The 23,574-nt window shown below is 33.6% G+C and overlaps 1 protein-coding gene across 2 annotated transcripts in view; it reads right to left on the minus strand.

The window, feature by feature from the left end:
- Positions 1–23,574, minus strand: part of LOC149793764 (uncharacterized) — a 228,587-nt gene that overhangs the window by 49,046 nt on the left and 155,967 nt on the right. For both annotated transcript variants that reach the window (XM_089967751.1, XM_089967750.1), the window contains 7 exons: positions 23,218–23,239; positions 20,258–20,427; positions 19,732–19,785; positions 15,451–15,567; positions 12,088–12,207; positions 11,413–11,631; positions 6,431–6,514 (listed from right to left, as the gene is read on the minus strand). In XM_089967751.1, the coding sequence (XP_089823877.1) occupies positions 6,431–6,514; positions 11,413–11,631; positions 12,088–12,207; positions 15,451–15,567; positions 19,732–19,785; positions 20,258–20,427; positions 23,218–23,239 (786 nt within the window). The remainder of the gene's footprint in view (positions 1–6,430; positions 6,515–11,412; positions 11,632–12,087; positions 12,208–15,450; positions 15,568–19,731; positions 19,786–20,257; positions 20,428–23,217; positions 23,240–23,574) is intronic.

Here is a 23,574-nt window from a genome sequence, read left to right on the forward strand (position 1 = left end):
TTTTCCCATTACAGTGTTTTGCACAATGAGTGAATACTGGTCAAATTTTTACTGATATACATTACAACTATCAATAAGAAAATACAGAAAACAGTTAAATTCCTAATTCTAGTATTTATTTTTTATCAAACTTATATAAAACATATACTGAATGAAGGGCTTTGAATATTCTGAATAATTTAATACTATATAATAACTACTATGAAAGGTTATTTTACTAGAAATAATTACCAGAGTAATCAATAACTTTGTCTACTAAACATAATATTTAAAATGGACTGATTAATTAAAGTTACAGATCTACCATAAAATACCATTTTTTTAGCATCTCTTAGTATACCTGTTCAGGCTTTTGCTCTGGGGAGGGGGGTGATACTGGGGTCTTGGTTTGGGATGGGGTGGGTGTCTGCTTGACTAGGGAGGGGCTAGTGGTAGTCTGGGAGGGTGCAGCAGGGAGTGAAGTAGAAGAATCAGCTTCTACAGGAAGTTCCTTTGAAGACTGTGACTAAAAATAGCAATAATAAAATGTGAATTGTGCTCCTTCCAAGGCACAAAATATAAAAATCACAACATTAGGGCAAACACAAATACAAATGTTTGAATGGAATAAAATTTGGTATTCTTTTGCAAACTTATCCAAGATAGTTTCCTTCTGTGTAAGAGTTGTCTCCCTTTGTATCTGCGGCTTAACATTTCTGAGGTCATCATTTCATATAGAACATTTTAACTGTATGCTGATTTCAAAATGAAATTTATGGAAGAAATCTAAATAATTCCATCTTTTGGGAGACCTGGTGAGTAAAACATTGAAATTATTCAATAAGTTTCATACATTTTATTTTGAAATAAATAGAATCTAATAATCTATCTATATATAGCATGACAAAAAGTACTGATTGTAACAGACCAAACCTTAGAATAAAAATGTAGCGAAATGATGGCTCAGTTGTATATAAACCTTTTCTTCGCATGATGTTACAACATCAATTCTGACATCGTCAGATGTCACTACAAATCATAATTAAATCAAGGTCATGATAGAGGTATATTAATGTTAATAATTCCATTGACATGTGATAAACTGATTACATCAAACTGTTTAATCACTATAACATCAACAAAAGTAAACAGCAGTTTTTAACAAAAAGAATTAAACATTCATATCTGAATTTTAAGACAAAAAAACCAAACCCTCTTTTTACTGCATTTAATAATCATCTAAAAGTTAGCCCATCCCCCATTTAATGAAGGTAAACAACTCATATTAACCAACACTAATCAAGTACTATCATTACGGAGCAACTATGACAATTTAAGGTAGCTAGCGGTGATGGCCTGAAAATCATAATAGACAACAAAGATGACTATAATAGCATGTATAACTTGAGATATTAATGAATTTCCCAACAAAAACGTGAGGAAAGACCATAAAACGGGCTTCCAAAGAAAAAAGAAATGTGTGGGAAACATAATGGATATTCTATTCACGCTATGCTAAAAAAAAGTGTCAATTCAGCGCATCATGCACCAGGGGAAACTACACAAACAACCATCTACCTCCATAAAAATGCTCATCTCTGATGAAAGGCTTGCATGCCTTGACTGCGCAAAACGCTGAGTAGTAACGGTAGCATTCCTCTGTGCCCCTCCATCTAGTGATGTGCTCAATATCTTAGTGCATGCAGCACAAAGATTTTCCATATTCTTATTCAATGCCCCAATACACAAATCACAAAAAACTTCCTTAAAATACAAATCATTTTCCAGTCTGTTTGGATACAAGAACCCATTTTCCATGGTTACACCAGTACATGATTCCAAAGAGTCTTCTTGACCTTTTGGAATGACTACATTACCTTCACAACTGACTAAATTCAAATCTGAAGTAGAATGGTTTCCTTGGCAGAAGTAATTTTCTATGCCATTATGAGACTGATCAGAACTTGGTTCAATCAAAACATCTGTTGTTGCTGCTGATGATGATGATGAGAAAAGACCAGTCACAATATCATCAATTTTCATCTTAGTAACTCCAGCACTGTGAGTCAGTAATACACCTTTCTCAACCATGTCAAGTTCAGTCTGGACTGCCTTGTCAGTCATTTCAGTCGTTTGTTCCTTAACTGAATCTAAATGTGATCTTATTTGCATCTGCTTGTCATCTTGGGAGATGGAGTTAAAATTTGGCAACTCTGAACGAATTACTAGATTTGACTCATTAATATTCTGAGTTGTGTTCTTAATGTGCTCATTGATGTCTTCTTTTAGCGTAAGAAAACAGCGAGTTTGAGTAATGACCTTTGATGCAGCCTGTTTAAACTTAAAAATGGCCTTGCCATACACACAAAGAGATTGCAGATTTTCAAACTTGTTTTGAACAGAGCAATTGCCAGATGAAAGGGGCACAGATTGGGCAGTTACACGAATTGATTTATAGGCAAAGCTGGGGTCCATATTACGCAGTGGGTACGCGCAGTTATCCTGAAAAGAATCAAATACTTGTAAGTAATTCAAACATTTCTCTAAACTTTATATTCAAGAAATATGTATCAATTTTAGTCATCATCTCCCTCAATGTATTACTTGGCATTTTCTCTGTGCATGTATGGGGGGGATTATGTTATATGTCCATCTTGAGACCATGCACTTTGGGTCTGTTGGTTGGTTGGTTGGTCAGTCAGTCAATCAATCAATCAATCAATCTGACATGTGCAGCTTCCTTCTGGGCACCAGCCGCATAAGCCCTTTCTAAAGCTACAACCTATGATGCAAAATAAGCAGCTCACAGGGCTAGAAATGTATGATCAAATTCTTTGCTTTGCCCTATTTTCTAACTACTGTAGATTTAAGATAAAACAACAATGGATCTGTTATACGAGCGTAAAAAATATCTTTCTGATGTTTTAAAATGTATCTTATGGGTGCTCTAAAATGAATCTTTTTGATGTTAAAATGTATCTTTTGAATGTTTTAAAATGTATATTTTGGATTTTTTTAAAATGTATCTTTTGAATGTTTTAAAATGTATATTTTGGATTTTTTTTTAAAATGTATCTTTTGGGTGTTTTAAAATTGATCTTTTTGTTGTTTTAAAACAATATATAGTTTTATTCAATTAATGTGGTGACTAATACACCTTCTGAACTACAAGATTCCAAGATGATGGCGATGGATGAAGAGTCACTGAATCCCAGAAATTCACCTTTAACAACATTGTGGTTTAAACACCTCAGTCTGGGAATTCAAAGAGTCCAAACATGGTGGTTTAAATGCCTCAGTATGGGAATTCAAAGAGTCCAAACATGGTCTAATCCTGGTTGCACAGTTATGATATTCATACTGAACCAAAAAAGTCAACTGAATGCATGTGATGCAAGAAAAGAGTCCATCACATTTTCACTTGCTACCTACATTTATCCATTAATTCCCTCTGATATTACCAACCCCCCAATTTTAAAATAGAGGGGATAAATATTTATCCTCAAAATTTTCAGTCTAATACATGTCAAAAAAAACAACCTTGTCTTCTGCTGAAAAGAAGTTATATTTTAATTAGAGTACAAAAACAACTATAGCAAATTCTGTCTATAAAAGAAAATGAATGGACAGCAAATGTTCTTTTTCTGAAATGTATTCTTTACATAGAGGTTAAATAAATGTGTAAATAAAATCAAGAATGATCTTCATCAATACTGTCCTCTGAGTACCATAAATATACCTGCATATAATTTGAGTCAAACTGCAAACAACACAGACCCAGATCTGTCATTAAATGATGCACTTGTAGATCTAGGTATATGTTGTTTGTTACACAGATTGCTCCAAACTAATTGCAGAGACCCAGATCTGCTGGTGCATTATGCAACAGCAGTTCTGGATCTGAGTAGTTTGAAGTAGAGCTTGACGCATAAGCAAGTATACATGGTGGAGCCTTTCTGCCAATGAAAGGAAAAACTGCAAACAACACAGACCCAGATCTGTCATCAAATGATGCACTTGTAGATCTAGGTATATGACACCAGCTGCCAGTACATATATCTGTTCTTTGTTTACCACATGATGTCAAGTGCTTGTTAAACACCATCACAACACATGGGCAACTTGATTGAGATGACATTTTCTTATCTGCATAATTCACCATGCTTTCTTCACTTGTGATTGCCTGTTCTGTGATTTCCTTATTTTTCCATGGCTAAACATAAATAAAAATGTGTTATGACCAACACAATGTAACAAACTCCTACACAGCAAAGAAAGTTCATGTTTTATCAGTTAAGAAGTAACTATGTTTGGAAGAGAAACCTTGATTGACTCATTTAAACAGTGTGAAAGGACATGCTGGGTCACAAAGTCAAGAAAACTTGATTTGTGCTTGCAGTGATCGGTTAAACTGCTTTATGAATATTCATGAAATTAGAAAATCTCTGCACAGGTGGCCAAGGTTAATGAAGGAGTGTAGTTGATTACATGGCTGTGGCTTGCGATGAAGACTACAGAACTGTTATACACTAAACTTAGCATTATGTTGGACTGTGACAGAGTTCTCTGCCATTTTCGAGTCATTTTTCTTTTTTTTTGCACACTAAAGAACATCGTTGTATGTTATAAATTCAATGACTCCAATGGAAACAACCATTTTTTGCTTTTGGGCAATGAAGGTAACTCTTTCTGGAGAAGGTTCCATGATCAATCTACTTATCCTTCAAGGTGTAAATTACTGATGAGACCAAGTCACTGGGAGTCTTTAAGAAATTAATGATTCTGCAGAAGATCCTGATTCTAATTCCGTCAAGGAAATGTCATTTGTAGCAGATTTGGTTTTTCTGATTTCTGCATAAAATTTTACTTCCAGCTGGAGAAGACTTTGTGGCATGTCAAATTTTGTTTGGAGACTCTACTGTTCCATGTCCTTTATTTGTTTGGAGTCTACCTGGAACATGCCCTTCTTTTGACTGGAGTCTCTACTGTTCCATGTCCTTTTTTTGTTGGAGACTCTACCTGTTATATGTCCTAATTTTATTTGGAAACTCTGCTCTTAGAGGCCCTTCTTTTGGTTGGAGTCTCTACCTGTAACATGTCCTTTTGTTTGGAGTCTGTGTCCTGTTACTTGCCCTTCTTTTGGTTGGAGTCTCTAACTATTACATGTTCTTGTTTTGTTTGGCATCTCAACCTGTCACATGTCCTTGTTCTGAGTCTCTACCTGTTACAGATCCTTGTCTTTTTTGGAGTCTCTACCTATTACATATCCTTGTTTTGTTTGGAGTCTCTACCTGTTCCAAGTCCTTGTTTAGAGTCTCTACCTGTTACATATCCTTGTTTTGTTTGGAGTCTCTACCTGTTACATGTCCTTGTTTTGTTTGATGTCTCTACCTGTTACATGTCCTTCTTTTGTTTGATGTCTCTACCTGTTACATGTCCTTCTTTTGTTTGATGTCCCTACCTGTTACATGTCCTTCTTTTGTTTGATGTCTCTACCTGTTACGTGTCCTTGTTTTGTTTGATGTCTCTACCTGTTACATGTCCTTCTTTTGTTTGATGTCTCTACCTGTTACATGCAAGTATCATGTAAATGAATGTAATGAAAGATATATTATTTCATTTTGACTTAGGGCATAGGATGTCGCTCTTGACAAACAGGAAAAAAAAAAAACAGCCTGACTCACATACAACTATAAAGAATATATACCTGTCACACATATATAAAATTAGAAGCAGCCTGTCACATACAGGTAAAAATATAAACAGTGGGTCACATACAGGTATAAAGATAAAGAGTCTGTCATATATGGGTATAAAGATAAGGAAATCAATTCTGATGCCAGTGTGGCACCAAAGCTCTCCTTACGATGTTGTGCTACCCTCAGTACATTTACAGCTACGTTTTAATAAAAAATTTCCCAAAGCATCATATATATTTGCTTACAAGTCAGGTTCAACTCTAAATAACATAAAGCCTGATATGCCATCACATAATGTGATGGCTGATCAGGGTGCATGTTTTTGTTCTACTGATTACTCTGAACAAACTAAACAGACCCAGATTTTGGTTAAAAAGTACTTCTTTGCAGAAGTCATTGCAGAAAGTACATACAATCAAAGAACATATTTATAGAGGACTGAGCAAGAACTATAAGCTTACACTGAGTTCTCCCACCAGATTTGCTTGATGTGACGACACATCTGGATTTACAGTTTTTACTTGGATTTGACTTATAAGCAAGTATATACTGTCTATGTATATTGGAATTTAAATAACTGTACGATGTTTTCAGATTTCCTGATATATATATATATATATATATATAGGTAGTCATACTCTTGCATTTATTGGCATTGTTTATGTTTCAAATTACCTCTATTAATTAAAAAGAAATACATAAAAAGAGATAGAAGTAAGACTAATGAATATGACAAATCATGAGGTTCCTACCTTCATTAACTCGTGATGTATGTCAGTTTCAACTGCAGGGGGTGCTGACATTGCTCCTGACGTTCTTGAAGTTTTTTCTTGTACCTGTAAACATCAAATGCAGGTGCCCATCATGATCTACATTTTTTTAGATCTGTACAACTTACCTTGGTATAAACAATTTACTCATGTGAAAGAAGAATTACTTGTATAGAGTTGCTGAAAACATGATGTCACTAACTTTGCAAAAGTTTGGAAATATAAACTAAATACTTAAATTTTTCTTTAGTTGCAGTTAATTTCATCATTCATAGCTATTTTTTTTTTGCATGCAATGATAGGTTTCAAATTTCAAATGTTCCTGTAAAATCTGCAGTAGCATATGAAAATATATGCTTCACAAATGAAATTAGAAAATGACAAAATGTTAAAAAGACACAAAAACAATTTTAAAATAACAAACTATGTGTCCAAAGGAATCTTGTGAGGGACCTTAAGGACAAAGTTCAAATTCAAAACAGGGGCCAAAATTCTGTAAATTTATGCCTACAATGTTTTTAAATAAAACTTGTTAAAATCAAACCTATGTCTCCCTAATGTAAAATCAAAGACATAATAAGAATGCAGATAAATAGCAAATGTTCAGATTTATTATTTTCATGAAACATTTTCAGTTCCAAAACTTTCATTTCAAATAAAGCGAAAAACAGATGAAATGAGAACCTGATGAATGGAGGGATAGACAAACATGGGAACAAAACTTATGTCGCCAATAAGTGATGCATACTCAAGTGTGACTGCTTTTAAACAAAACACTTCTCTTTCATTAGTCCAAGTCTTAGATTTCACCCTGCTTATGACAGCAACTGAATTTTAATTTAACTTTTGATAAACATACAGACAGGCAGACAGACAGACAGATAAACAGACAAATAGATAGTTAGATAGATAGATAGATAGATAGATAGATAGATAGATAGATAGATAGATAAATAGATAGATAGATAGACAGATAAATAGATAGATAGATCGATGGATAGATAGATATATAGATAGTCCTATAATGAAATACATATCACATGTTTTTTAAGATTAAGTGCTACACCCACAAACAAAAATATCAGGTGATGCATCTTACATTGTAAAATAATAAAATAAAATCGAGAAAAACAGCCATACATATAATTATATTGTTATAAAGGATATACAATATATCAATTTAAAAAAAAAATGAAAAGCAAATTATACAATTTTATCTAGTGCATTGGCATTAAGGCTATTAGGATACAAATTATCCAATTTATGAATCTAATAAGTTTCTTTTATGAGTCTATTCATGTCACCATACACAATATCTATTGGCATGAAAGAAAATCTGACTTTTAGTTGAAATATTTATGATCTGCACCCAAACCAAAATGCATGCTTACCACAAGCTTGCAGTAACTTGTGACAAGCTAGTTGAAGTTGCACAAGTTAGTAAAGATGCTTGCACATGCTTGCAAAAGGAATTTTTCCTAGTCTGCAAGCTTGCAAAATCTTAAGTTCAAGCTTGTAAAAGCTTGGAAAAGAAATGTTTCCAAGTTGGCAAGCTTGGAAAATCTAAAATTCAAGCTTGCAAAAGGAATATTTCTCATTAAGTCTGCAAGATTGCAAAATCTTAAAATTCTACAGAAGCCTGCACGCAAGCTTGCAGTATAATTTAACCAGTCATGAAAGTTGAAAGTTGGCAGCTAGCTATAGCTTTTGCATGCAGTACCTAATGAAATGTTGAATACACATTTTGACTATATATCATGTGCAGTAAAAAACGAGCCAAATTTAAATGTTATTTTGTTTTTTTAATTCATAGCATCTGATAACGCACTCTAGTTAAATATACGTATATACATTTTTAATTCTTGCAGAAATGCTAAACAGTTGTGCCTAGCTGCTACATACATAAAATGTATTATTCCAACATTTCTGTCTGAACTTAAATAGGTTCATTATTAATATAATTTCAAATTAAACTGATTTCTTGTCCTTGTTATAATATAATTTATTTTTTACAAATATCTTTCTTCCAATATATATCTTATAAATACCAAACAGGTTAGATAAACAATTGAGCTTTTTGCATAGAAAAGAAATTCTTTTAAGTGATTGTACACTGAACTGACTATTTTGTCAGTGAGTGACATGGATTATAATCATAAAATAACTACTGGTTGTCTTTAATTTATGTTCCTAAAAGTACAAATATTTCAATCTACAGGTAAAACAGTTTTAAACTATGCAAAAACTTATCCTTACAAATACACATAACCAGTATATTATCAAAGTCATCCCATACAATGTTTACTATAGAACTAATTCAATCAATTTCCACAGTATTATGTCTTTAATAGAATGATACAGCTCATATCTTTTAAAAAAATTAATAAATAAACCCAGGCCAACAATGTTTTCAAGATGTATGGCTACAAAATGATCAGACAATTTCCCAGTATAATGTGAATCAAACATGCACGAATCAATGTGGTTTCATCTAAAAATGCAAACTTTTCATCTTTTGTGAATTTATTTACAATTGCAAGAGAATGAAGGAGTGCATCTGCAGTCATTCATCAAGCAGCAGCACAGTGGATAAACTTTAACGTAGAACATAATATGGAAGACTGAATATAGAATTCCATTTAGTAAAATCCTGTAAAATAGATAGTAATTGCTGACTGCAAAGTTATTTACAGACTAACTTAATACAGCAAGATATTTGATGTCAAGTACTTGTAAATGCTATTTACTGACTGCACCATCAAATATTGTCTTTGAAAGAATTGTCATATACTTGTTTGAATGACCATCTGCTGCCAGAAGAAAAAAATAATTGTAAATTATTTACTTACTAAATAAAAATTTAAAGATGCATACAATATTTGATTTTCTTTGAGAGAGAGAGAGAGATATGCATACCATTCTGCCAACATTCTATAAATAATTCAGCCTTGTGAATTTCGGTTGTTTAAAAAGAAATCAAATCAAACAGTGGAAGATATAATGTGCTTTTCCATGACAGAGACTTAATTCAGTATCAATTCATTAAAGGCAGTTACTTCCCCTGTTTACGGTCAGCAAACTGGTTTACGAACTCTAAATATACGCACCACATATTTGAGTCACAAGAACACAAAACAACCATTGTAGCCTCACACTAAAAAAATAGGTGCAATTTTCAAAGTTGAACCATCACAATTTAGCACATTAATTCGGTAAATTTCATTGCCTGCATTAGCAATATATGTACAGTAACAGATCCTATAACCCGAGAGATAATTTTTAAGTCACGGAGTTATCATTCTGGTCAGTAAACTCAAGAGTTGTTGTATTTTGCCAGTTTTCCGGACTGAAGATTGGCGTTAGCATTCTCTTTCACTCTTACGATTTAAATATGTCAAAAAATGTAATGTTGCTTCACCCAATGATTGAGATGACAACTCTTAAGATTTTTATTTATAGCTCATTTGCCAAACTGCAATAATCGATGCAGTGCTGTCAGTTATTGACAATAGGGTTACGAGATTATAAAATTAAACGCATGCTTGTAAATCTCATTTCCGTTATTCTTTCTTCTCACATATCAAGTTCAACAACTGTTCAGAGGTTGTTAAATTTAATTCCTTTCATTCTCAAAGAAGATGGCAGCTATTTTATTTCAAAATGTTTCAAGGTACCTAATCAGTTTCATCGGATTTTCTAAAGTGCCATTTGTTTCACATGTGCCGTTCAAAATGGATGGTAAAACTAAAATTTAGGAGCACAGTAAAGGATGATACTGAATAACACTTAATGATATTTTCTGGACTTGATAAGTGACTTTGGAACTAAAAATGAAATGCTTTTGCCAAAGAGGTAAATACTCTGGGTTTTTCCCCTGGTTACATAGTACATGATGCTGTAATCTATTTCAGTGGATGATACCTGAATCACACCAGAAGCAGAGGAGGATGAAGAATTTTATTCTGAGGATTTTGGTTAGAAGAGGTTGTTCAGAGTAATTCAAATGGCAAACATTCTTGTTTTCACCTAACAGTTTATCATTTTGACAAATGAGAGAGGGAATCTAACCATTTGACACCAGCCTCCCCAAATGGATTTCTTCATGGAAGTAAATTAAGTAGAACATTTCTAAAGCCATAGTCAGAACAAACATATAAAGAGTTTCCTCATATATATTCATATGCTCTTATATTTTATCTGATCAAATATTAAATGATTTGATGACTTCATTCTTTTCTTTCACTGTGACAGTAAGATCTCATGCTAATTAATGTTCACCACAGATTAACATTTTCATTTTAATATTTAATATTACATAGCTTTTGCACATCAAGGGCTAGAAAAATGGAGGTATGTGACCATGTATAGAATAATTTAATCAATGCCATATCAGTCTTCTGATGCAGCTAGCTAGGTCAGCTTTGTTTGCAAGCTTGTGCAAACTTGTAATTAGTAAGCTTGCTACAAGCTAACATAACAAGCTCGCCACAAGCTTACATGACAAGCACGTGCAAGCTTGCCAATAGCAAGCTTATCTATTACAAGCTTAAGCAAACTAGTAATAATGAAGCTTGCCACATTTTGAAATCTAAGCTTGCCACAAGCTTACATAAAAAGCTTGCTGCAACCTTAAAAAAAAAGCTTGTGATTTTGGTTTGAGTGGAACCAATCAACTGATTGTAAAAAAAAAAAATTAAAATTGATATGATGTATATCCTTTATGACGATGTATATCATTTATGATGTTACGTAATAACGTAATAGTTATTTTAACATAAAAGACGTCATATGTCTCTTTCAAAACATTTTGCGCTTGAGGAAGCATAAATGCGAAACTAGTTGCACAGAATTTTCTGTGTTTGTGTTGTTCTTTTATCTCAATTCTTACATTGTCGGACTACACAGACAGACAAACAGACAGACAGACAAACAGATAGGTAAGTAAGTAATTTATCGTAGTGTACCTTGGCATCATCTGTTTGCTGCATCAGGTTTTGAAGTTCCTGCTCACCATCTTCATGACCTCGTGGTGTCCCTTCTGTTGCTCGTGCAAAAGCCATAGCTTCAGGTGTTTTAGATTTCTTGGCTGCAGGGTCAATACTACCTGGTGTGAGAGGAGGAACTGTTCCAGGGCGACTGACACTCTTAGTAATTTCTGTGCGTTTAGTTTCTTCTTCTTCCTCCTACACAGAGATAACAGCCATTCGATATTGGGACTTGAGTTAACATTAGTTGCTAACAATACATTTTGAGTAATATGCTTCATTCAAATGCTTTATTTGATTCAGTGGAGCACATTTTGTAAGAAGCCCCAAGGATCAAATTTATTTATCAAAGCTTAACTTACTTTAAAAAAAAAGAAAAATTACTAAGAAAATAAAATCATTAAATTATAATATTAACATCCAATGCATAATTAAGAATTTAATGAATCTGGAATTGTTCCAGAAAGGTTCCAATATCAACAGAGTTGAGGTGAAAACTGTACGATTATGCCCTTACTTTCATACATATATATTTGATTATTTTTCCTGCAATAATGCAAGGAATCCAATGCGTTTATTTTTCATAATGAACTTATCTTACTGAAAAGGAATATTACTCAGATTCTGAAGTTTCTAAATTAACAGACTAATTACAAGTTTCTCCTGTTCGTTGATGAATTCCTCAAGTTGTGTCATGGCAGCATCAGCCTCCTTCTCAGCCTCAGTCTGAAGTTTCTGTGCCTGCTCTACCTGATCTATCAGTACCTTGCGTTCCTGTTAAATACAAAAAGCAATATCTGTTACAGTACCTTGCATTCCTGTTAAATACAAGCAATATCTGTTACAGTACCTTGCATTCCTGTTAAATACAAGCAATATCTGTTACAGTACCTTGCATTCCTGTTAAATACAAGCAATATCTGTTACAGTACCTTGCATTCCTGTTAAATACAAGCAATATCTGTTACAGTACCTTGCATTCCTGTTAAATACAACAAGCAATAACTGTTACAGTACCTTGCATTCCTGTTAAATACAAGCAATATCTGTTACAGTACCTTGTGTTCCTGTTAAATACAAGCAATATCTGTTACAGTACCTTGCATTCCTGTTAAATACAAGCAATATCTGTTACAGTACCTTGTGTTCCTGTTAAATACAACAAGCAATATCTGTTACAGTACCTTGCATTCCTATTAAATACAAGTAATATTTGTTACAGTACCTTGCATTCCTGTTAAATACAACAAGCAATAACTGTTACAGTACCTTGCGTTACTGTTAAATACAACAAGCAATATAATTATGTAAACAAAAAGAAGCAAATTCATTTTAAAAAATTCCATATCTACCGTGGTGAGGTCGCCAATAGTATACAATGGTAAAATATTACCTGTGTGACCGAGTTGTACATGTTCTTCTGCAAACATGGAAAATAAGTAATTTTTGTTGCTCTATCTCACAGGGAAATAGATACAAAGTGCAGAAATCTGGTTGGTAACAGTTGAACAGTGGAAGGGGAAGGTGACCAATTACTTTGTCCTTGAAGATATAATATTGTGATGTAAGAGATGGAATCAAACTGACAACTATTAGTGTGACATAGCTTCAATGACTTTTTAAGATATATATATATATATATATATATACACACACACACACACACACACTATGATGTATTTGACTAGTTGAAACATGATGACATCATATTGATAAGAAATAAATGTCTATAACAAATGAAACAATATGCAAGCAAAAGAATGATATAGAAGAAAAAAAGATTTGAAAAAGATAAAAATTGCACACCAGTTTTTCATAAGGTATCCTATAATTATACAAACATAAAAATATGAACTTTTGTCACTAAAACATCATTGTTGCTTGCAGGAGTTTTTGAAAAAAGAGCAAACTTTATAATTTAACTTGCACTTAAATTTATTTGAAAGGGTTAATCAGTTCAATTCATTTTTTTTCTTCTCATTTTACCTATATTGGCATGAAATATCCACTAATGTGCTGAGGTGTAGTAAAACACTACTATATACATTGTAGTTAGGAAATTTTTGAAGGTATCAGTTTCAGTATCCAACTTCACACATGACTTTAATGTCAAAATTATTATTATTATTATTATTATTATTATTGTTATCATTTTTAAATAATATTATTATCATAATTTTGAAAATTATTATTTTATTACAATTATTATTATTATGATTATTTTTATTATTATTATTATTATTATTATTATTATTATTATTATTATCATCATCATTTTTAAACATTATTATTATCATAATTTTGAAAATCATTATTGTATTACAATTATTATTATTATTATGATTATTATTATCATTATTATTATTATCATTATTATTATTATTATCATCATTTTTAAATATTATTATTATCATAATTTTGAAAATTATTATTTTATTACAGTTATTATTATTATTATTATTATGATTAATATTATTATTATTAATATCATCTTTTTTCAAATTTCTATTTACAGCAAGAACATTTAAAACAAGTTTGTTTAAATAATCCCCAGGACACCCATTTAAATAAGAACAGAAAAACTCTGACAATGGATTATCTCTTTTTTAACTGAAATATCATTCTAACAAATAACCATTTTTTTATTCATTGATACAGGTATCAACATGTGATAGTCAATATCACTCAAGCCTATTTATATTTACTGTGTATTTGGAACAGCGTATTTTGAGTACATTACTCATCAACTGAAATATTGATTAACTAATAAAATGATCAAGTGTTGGGCCATCTTTTATTATCTGTCTCAAATAAATTAGTCCAAAGTTTGTTTGCATAATCACAAGATATCTATTTCATTAATTATAGAGAAACACAGGCAATGGATTATCTCAGCTTTAACTAAAGAATCATTCAGACAACCCTCTACTTCTTCATTCACTGACACAAGCGTCAACCGTAGATTACTAATACTGCTCAATCATGCTTACTTTAGGTTTTCATCAATATACTATAAGCATGTTTCTTGTGAATGAAAATACCATATGTACTCACAAATATGTCAAGTCAAACAGCAAAAAAAGATCCTGATCTGCTGTAGCATAATCCACCTGCAGATCAGGGTCTATATTGTTTGTTCTATTGATTACTTCTAACAAACTGGACAGACCCAGCTCTTCTGGTGCATTATGCACCAGCAGATCTGGGTCTCTGCAGTTTGCAGTTGGACTCATCTTAAAAGCATGTATAGATGGTACTAATTAACTGATATGGTACTAATTAACTGATTTAAGCGGTCAAGTACTAAAATTGGTATCAACCAAATCATTCAAAGATTCACGTCTAAGTGACTGTCTTAACGTAAAATAAATGCAAAACGTATTATTCAAGTATTTGTAATTTTACAACTGATAAACACATTCCTCAATTAACTGCTTTTTTTTTTTCTGTGACCACTGAGCACTTTCACAGGATCTCACAGTAAGAGAAATACTGTGGTTTACATGACTGAAATGGGTTTTCTACCCAATAACAGGCTTAGTCATCAAATATCCAATTAATCAAAATATCTTCCCTCAATACATGATGAATTGTAAACAAGCATCCATAAGATTTTTTTCTCTCAGTATTATCAACATAATACTAAATGAAACTTTTATGTACAACTTCAACTCGATAAACAACAAAAGCTTGTTGAATATAGTAATTGCCAAGATGAAAACATCTGATTAAAATCCTGAGAATGGACATTCAAGAAAAAATATAAATATTTCACGAGAAGAAAACTTGGCCATCTGCCCGGCTTGCTCATGGTGAAGTACACCCACCATCCACACGCATATCTTGGCTTCTCCATGGTATCTGGGAAGTGGATTTTTCATGTGTTGTTTTTCTTTAGCTTTTTGTTAATGCACAAGCTGAACAAAAAAAGTATTTTCCAACGAATGATGCTTTTAACACACCACTGGTGCAGGAAATTCTTGTAACAAAAAAAATCTAAGAGATTCATCCACTTACGGCTTCCCATTTTGCCTTGTGCTCTTGGAACTGTGCTTTGAGAGAGTTGACCTTACGGTGGGTCTTTGTCATCATCAGCTGTACTTGCTCTTCCAGCTCCTGGATCTTGTGCTGAGTCTGCCAATAAGAACATAATGCAATTTATTGTTCTGAGAAAAATTAGCTTTTACATTTTTTTATTTTATTCTCTGCCACTTATTCATGTTGAAACATTTTGCAAAACTAATGAGTCAAAGGGATAAATCACATGAAAATTAAATGACAAAAAGAATTTTATCATGAAATGATCTTTACAATCAAGAATTGATATCCTATGCAATAAGGGTTATCCAGGACCAATTGCCCTATGTAATATGGTTTATTTACCATGCCCAATGTAATAAGGCTTATTCAGGTCCATGCCCTATGCAATAAGGCTTATCCAGGACAAAATGTCCTATGCAATAAGGGTTATCCAGTACCATGCCCTATGTAATAAGACTTATTCAGGTCCATGACCTATGCAATAAGGCTTATTCAGGTCCATGACCTATGCAATAAGGCTTATTCAGGTCCATACCCTATGTAATAATACTTATTCAGGTCAATGACCTGTGCATTAAGGGTTATCCAGTACCATACCCTATGTAATAAGACTTATTCAGGTCCATGACCTATGCAATAAGGCTTATTAAGTACCATTCCCTATGTAATAAGACTTATTCAGGTCCATTCCCTATGTAATAAGGCTTATTCAGGTCCATGACCCATGCAATAAGGCTTATCCAGGACAAAATGTCCTATGCAATAAGGGTTATCCAGTACCATGCCCTATGTAATAAGACTTATTCAGGTCCATGACCTATGCAATAAGGCTTATTCAGGTCCATGACCTATGCAATAAGACTCATCCAGGACAAAATGAACTATGCAATAAGGGTTATCCAGTACCATGCCCTATGTAATAATACTTATTCAGGTCAATGACCTGTGCATTAAGGGTTATCCAGTACCATGCCCTATGTAATAAGACTTATTCAGGTCCATGACCTATGTAATAAGACTTATTCAGGTCCATGACCTATGCAATAAGACTCATCCAGGACAAAATGAACTATGCAATAAGGGTTATCCAGTACCATGCCCTATGTAATAATACTTATTCAGGTCAATGACCTGTGCATTAAGGGTTATCCAGTACCATACCCTATGTAATAAGACTTATTCAGGTCCATGACCTATGCAATAAGGCCTATTAAGTACCATTCCCTATGTAATAAGACTTATTCAGGTCCATTCCCTATGTAATAAGACTTATTCAGGTCCATGACCTATGCAATAAGACTCATCCAGGACAAAATTTCCTATGCAATAAGAGTTATCCAGTATCATGCCCTACGTAATAATACTTATTCAGGTCCATGACCTATGCAATAAGGCTTATTCAGGTCCATGACCTATGCAATAAGACTCATCCAGGACAAAATGTCCTATGCAATAAGAGTTATCCAGTACCATGCACTATGTAATAAGACTTATTCAGGTCCATGACCCATGCAATAAGGCTTATCCAGGACAAAATGTGCTATGCAATAATCGTTATTAAGGACCATGTTCAATGCAATAAGGGTAGTTCAGGTCCATGCCCTATGCAATAAGGCTTATTTACTAAGCCCTATGCAGTAAGGTTTATTTAGGCGCATGCCCTATGCAACAAGGCTTATTTACCATACCCTCTGAAATAAGACTTCTTCAGGACCATACCCAATGAACAAGACATCCAGGACCATGCCCAATGCAGTAAGTGTTAGTAACTATGCCCAATAACAAAAGTTATCCAGGTCCATGCTCTATGCCATAAAGCTCATACAGGACATTGTACTATGCAATATGGGTTATCCAGGACCATGCCCTACGCAATAAGACTTATTTACCATGCCCTATGCAACAAGGCGTATTTACCATGCCCTATGCAATAAGACTTACCCATGCCCATGCCCTATGCAACTAGACATCCAGGATCATGTCTTTATAGGTTACTGCATTTGTATGGGAAAATATGAACAAGTTTTCGGATGGATACTGCACAAACTTGTGAGTGCAGTATATCCTTCCGACTAAACGAGTTCATATTTTCCCATACAAATGCAGTAACCTTTTTATTATATGCTCATTTTTTTATTCTACCTAAGGTTTAATTATATAAACAAAATACACTACAAGAAACAACGTAAATGAATGAATGCCGTATTCCAAACTAAATACACAAGCGCAGATTTGACATTACAAAATGACATCATTATTAATGCGCACATAGCTCTGCCCAGATAAATTTGAACTTAGTTGCGCAGTCAACATAACTTTCGAAAGAAAATGGCGTGTCTAGGTAAAATTGAAATTTGCAGTCATATTGTGAAAGAATGCGCAATGACTTTTCCATTTTGATCTGGAGTGAATATATTTCGGTATTTTGTTTCGATTCGACGAAAGTTTGTGATTTTGGACTGGATTCATCTGTGCAAATTATACATGAAATACATCGGATTGAAGTGGCGTGGGAGAAGTGTGTTTACGTCTGCAAATGTGTTTCTGTTTCTGTCATTGAATGTTTGAAATCATAACATGGGAAAAATATGAAGTCTTTCAATTGCAATTTTCAAAAAGACGCTATGGAATTTAATGTGTATTTCATTTTGAGTGCAGTAAGGAGGATGCAATTGCACTTATCATCGAAATTACAGCACACTTTCGAAATGTGTAATCCAGATTGAAAACCTATGACATGGCTCATGTAATTCGGATTTGCAGAATTAAGAAAAAACATTTTGAGGAAATTCAGGATGTAAAACTGTAAGCCATTCTTATCACCAGCTAAAGAAAACAGTTATATGCCTTGTTATTTGTAAGGACCTAATCCGTCATTTATATAAGGTAGCTAGCCTAAATCCGTAACATTGTATCAACGCAAAATGTCAAGATAGCTGGCATTTTTTGCAGTCCACGAAACATGTTTTAGTTCATTCAGAAACAAATTTAAACAACCACAATGTAAAGAGCCTCTTACGCGAGTGTACATGATTTGTTTACAAATCAAAAGTGCTGGCATCTGAGTCCATTGTTTATTTACAAAAGAAAGTAGTTCCTTTATTCACGTGAATGCTATATGTGTATTGTCGCGCGCGTTCAGTATCGGGGAATTTTGAACGATTCTGACAATGTAAAGTTAAGGGGGAAAAAAATGAGCATATAATAATAAGCAATATTTCATGTCCATGCCCTATGCAATAAGGCTTATTTGCCATGCCCTCTGCAATTAGGCTTATCCAGGACCATGCCCTAAGCAATATGGCTTATTGAGGACCGTGCCCTATGCAATAAGACATCCAGGATCATGTCTTATGCAATATTTCATGTCCATGCCCTATGCAATAAGGCTTATTTGCCATGCCCTCTGCAATTAGGCTTATCCAGGACCATGCCCTAAGCAATATGGCTTATTGAGGACCGTGCACTATGCAATAAGGGTAATCCAGGACCATGCCCTATGCAATAAGGCTTATTTGCCATGCCCTCTGCAATTAGGCTTATCCAGGACCATGCCCTAAGCAATATGGCTTATCAAGGACCGTGCACTATGCAATAAGGGTAATCCAGGACCATGCCCTATGCAATATGGCTTATCGAGGATCGTGCTCTAATTGCAATAAGGCTTATCCAGGACCATGCTAGAAGCAAAAAGGCTTATCTAGGACAACACCCTATACAATAAGGCTTGTCTTTCATAATAAAGGCTGTAATAATTACTAAAGAACAAACATAACTCCAATTTCTGTACCAACAACCGTTTCCTAAGTATGTCTTCTAAATTCTTACACATGCTTCATACTAATCAAATAAAAACAAAATATAAAATTATGGCACAAAAAGAGAAAGCTGAACTATTACGCACCATATGAATGAACAATCTTTAATGAGCTGAATAAACAAAAGTCCATTATTACTGCCACATATGTTTTAAAACTTCAGTGAAACTGGTTGGTTTAATTGTATTTTGTGTTGGATGTTCACAATAATTAGGAGCCAAGAGGTAGATGATTGTGACACACAAATAAATCCTACATTAATTTCATAAAAATCAACCACATTGTAAAAACTGAGTACCTGTTAAACAGTTGAAATATATCATGAAAAAGACTTACCAAATCGTACCAAATGGCAATGAGTAGAATTAAGTAGTAAGTTTTTGCCGTGACATTTCTGAACAATTAAACTTGATGTTTCTATTTTTACTGAAGTACTTACCAACTTCCGGTACTGTGCAAACCTGGCCACCACCTGGTTCTGAGGTATGTTTGACTGTAAGAAGAAAATAAAATAAGAATTACACTGGTCTCAACATATAAAGTATGGCAGTATAACATGATATAACATGGCTATAGTCATGGATACCACTGTACCTGTTGAGTGATATTGTTGCATATACGGTACTCCCTCTTTATAACACTGTCCATGGAGTGTATTGCTTTATAGTGAGAGTACCTTATAATGAGGTATATGACACATAATGATACCACTATATAATGGAAGGGAATTCATGAGCATACATTACTTCATAACTGGATGCAAGTGTAACCAATCGATGCAGAAGGTTGTGGTTTGAATCCTGGCTGAGTCATACCATAGTGATATGATTGAAACAATTTTAAAATTACTTCAAAAATTCAAATCACACACAGACACACACAAACACATACTGTAGCCCTTCCCCAGGTATGGTGGGGGATGGGCATAAAATATATGCTATATGTATCTAAACCAATAGACTTACCCATGCATTGTTATCACCAAGATCAAAAGCATCTGTAAATTCTGCAACATCACCTTCCTTAACAGGCTGAAGCTTGGACTGTCTTAGAGGTTGACGGCTCACCTCTATTGATTGAAACTGAGCAGTGTTTGGATCCCCTCCCTCATCTTGCACAGATACTTCTGCATATTCTGTGGATTGATATGATAAATAAAGCCCTTATGAAAACAACTTATTCTGACTTATAAGTGATACATGCTTGACTTATAGGTCATTTATAAGTTGCTTACTGATATACTTTGGATTGACATCATTTTCTGACTAACATTTTACAAGAAACTAATCTCAAACTGAAAGCTGACTGGAAAATGGAACGCAAGTTCAACAAAGGAACTACTATGATTTTTCTCCAAAATTTATAACTTCAAACCAGATTTAACAATTTTGATAAACAGAATAAAGAAAAAAGATATTCCTGTTTTATTTGCCATATTTTAAGATTTATTATAAAGCAAACCCCAAAACATTGAATAAACCTCCATTCCAACTTTGATGGAGTTTACATATTAGAGGTTGTTGTTGTTGTTGGGTTTAATGCCATTTTTCAGCACACGATAGGCTATGCATGGTGGCCAGTATTAATGGTGGAGGAAGAACCCTGGAAAAACCCGAGAAGAACCACTGACCCACGAGAAGCTACTGGCAAGCTTTCTCACATACCAACATTGGCTGAATCCTAGACTTGAACCCATGCAGACAGAGGTCAGATGGCAGTGATCCGTAACGAACAGCGCTTTAGACCACACGGCCACTCGGGGCTCACATATTAGAGGTAGAATCCACCAATTTGTGTGTTTGTGTGTGTGTTTTGAGTCTGTGTGTGCATGTGTATGATTTGAGTGTGTCTGTGTATGTTCTGAGTGTGTGTAAATTGCAAATTGCTGACAAAAGTATCTACAACTGCACATTGAAGACTGAAGACACTTTTTGTAAACAAGGATTTTTTTCAGCATCAAGCAATAAAAATGTTTACCATAATTTCATTTCAAAATTATTATTTGGCACCATATATTCACATTTGTATATTCTAATGAAATCATTTAAAATAATTTATTGGATACTAAAAAAATATTTGACATCGAAAAGATGTTTCAACTGCAAAATCATAATTCAAACTTAGCCATGCTTCTGTCCTGTTTCTGGAATTTAAACCAGGTTGGTCTATGAAATTGAGTTATGCCTACATGCTCACTTATTTGTTTATGGTGTCATTTTTGTTTCATTTCAGCTAAAAAAAATTATATGAACTTGTACATTTTTTGTGATTCAATGGAGCAGGTTAATGTGTTTGAATCATTTAACATTCTGATACTTCAATGGAAGTATATGAAATCTGTTTAAGGTTGGAATATATTCATAGAGGTTATCATGTGTATCTTCTTTAAACAAGGATGCAATTTTCTGTTGTGGTGAGGGGAGGAGTCAGCATTTTTAAAGCCCACATTCACTCAATTAAGCGGCAATTCATTCTTATTTCATACCTAAGTGTAGTGAGTGAATGACTTACATCCAAATTGTACATGAGGTATACTTCATTTTAAGTGAAATGCCTAATTCACCTTTATGTCATTTTAAGTGAAATGACTAATTCACCTTTATGTCACTTATAAGTGACCTATAATTGTAGTAAATGAATGGTTCACATTTTACTTATAAATGACCTATAAGTATAGTAAGTGAATGGTTCACATTTCACTTATAACTGACCTATAAGTGTAGTAAGGGAATGGTTCACATTTCATTTATAAGTGACCAGTAAGTGTAGTAAGAGAATAGTTCACATTTCACTTATAAGTGAAGTAAACTTCATTAACAATAATAATAATAATAGTAATAATAATAATAATAAGAAGAAGAAGAAGAAGGGCATTAACAAGAGTACACAGAAGGGATTAGCACTCTGCTAGCCAAAAATAATTGGCAGAACCCCACAGTAAACCTGTTTCTAACTTATATCAAATCAGTTTGTTTTAATAACATTCTAAAATGTCTGAGCAAACATGCAGAAGTATAAACAAAAAAACCCAATCTAAATCAAGACTTTTGACTTTGAACCAGATGCCATAGTTGGATCAATGATCTAAGCTGTTGTCAAGCTATCCCAACATTCCATGTTCTGTCAAAATCAATAATTACTACTGCTATATTTATGAGTCATTATAGTTCAAAAGTCCAAGTTGTGATCACTGAACTGGCACACACTGAATTTTAATTGTCAGATAAATCCATAGAACAGGTCTGATAAAAACCCATTCATGCTCATTTGTGTTATTATAAGCAGCATATCCTATTAAAATCAAGAGGCCAACATAGGCCTGATATCGCTCACTAGGGTAACAGTAATAAGGTAGGTGACTTATCTGAAAGATGGTGAAGGTTAGACCAGCACCATTTTCATATAGGACTGACTGCATATCATAACAAATGTTTCACTGAAAATGTCATGTCAGTACAATTATAGTAGTGATACGGCTTTCAAGATGGCCATCCATAGTGATCAAATCAGTACCAATTTTTACTTAGGACCAACAGCACAAACCAAGAAAAGTTTCAAGATAACTACAGGTTGGCACCATAACTACAGGTTGGCACCATAACTACAGGTTGGCACCATAACTACTGGGTTGGCCATGGTGTGCTCATAAGGGGCATTATTTTATTTAGGCCAAACCGAACCTGAGGATGAAAATGTTTGCCAAGGTTGATTACTAAATTTCCACCAAGTAGATGAGGTGAAGCAGCCATAACAAAAAAGTGAGGCTGTACACTGGACAGCATAAGACTGTCTCTTGAATGACCTCTTCTTATCAAAGTGAAAAAAATAGTCTAATAAACACACATTTTTATTTTCTTTCTACAAATTGGTTTATGATAATGAAACAAAAACTTTTTTTTAAATGAGTAATCGTATGTGAACATACCTTTGACTTTTCCAGACTTTCCCTGAAAGTGGAAAAGGAAATTTGTATGAAGTATATAAAGCATTCGATTCATACATGTACTTATAACCTGTGTGAATCTACAGTATCAAAAATGAATTACCTGTAATCTTAACACTTTATCATCATTAAATAAAAAGTCCTACAAAATTTACCAAAATAACACTAGCTGAATCCAGCCTGGTTGATGAAAACACTTTGAAGGCTCAAATTAGTTTTTAAAATCAAACAAGTCTATTTAAACTGAGATTTCTCAATGCTAAGTCTGTTATTTGTTCAAGATTTAAAGTTTTTTTTGTGTGTGTTGGTGTGTGTGTTTGCATGTGTAAAGTAAAGCTT

Source organism: Sinohyriopsis cumingii, chromosome 8 (assembly GCF_028554795.1).
Source record: "Sinohyriopsis cumingii isolate HCF-2022 chromosome 8, ASM2855479v2, whole genome shotgun sequence".
Lineage (NCBI taxonomy): Eukaryota > Metazoa > Mollusca > Bivalvia > Unionida > Unionidae > Sinohyriopsis > Sinohyriopsis cumingii.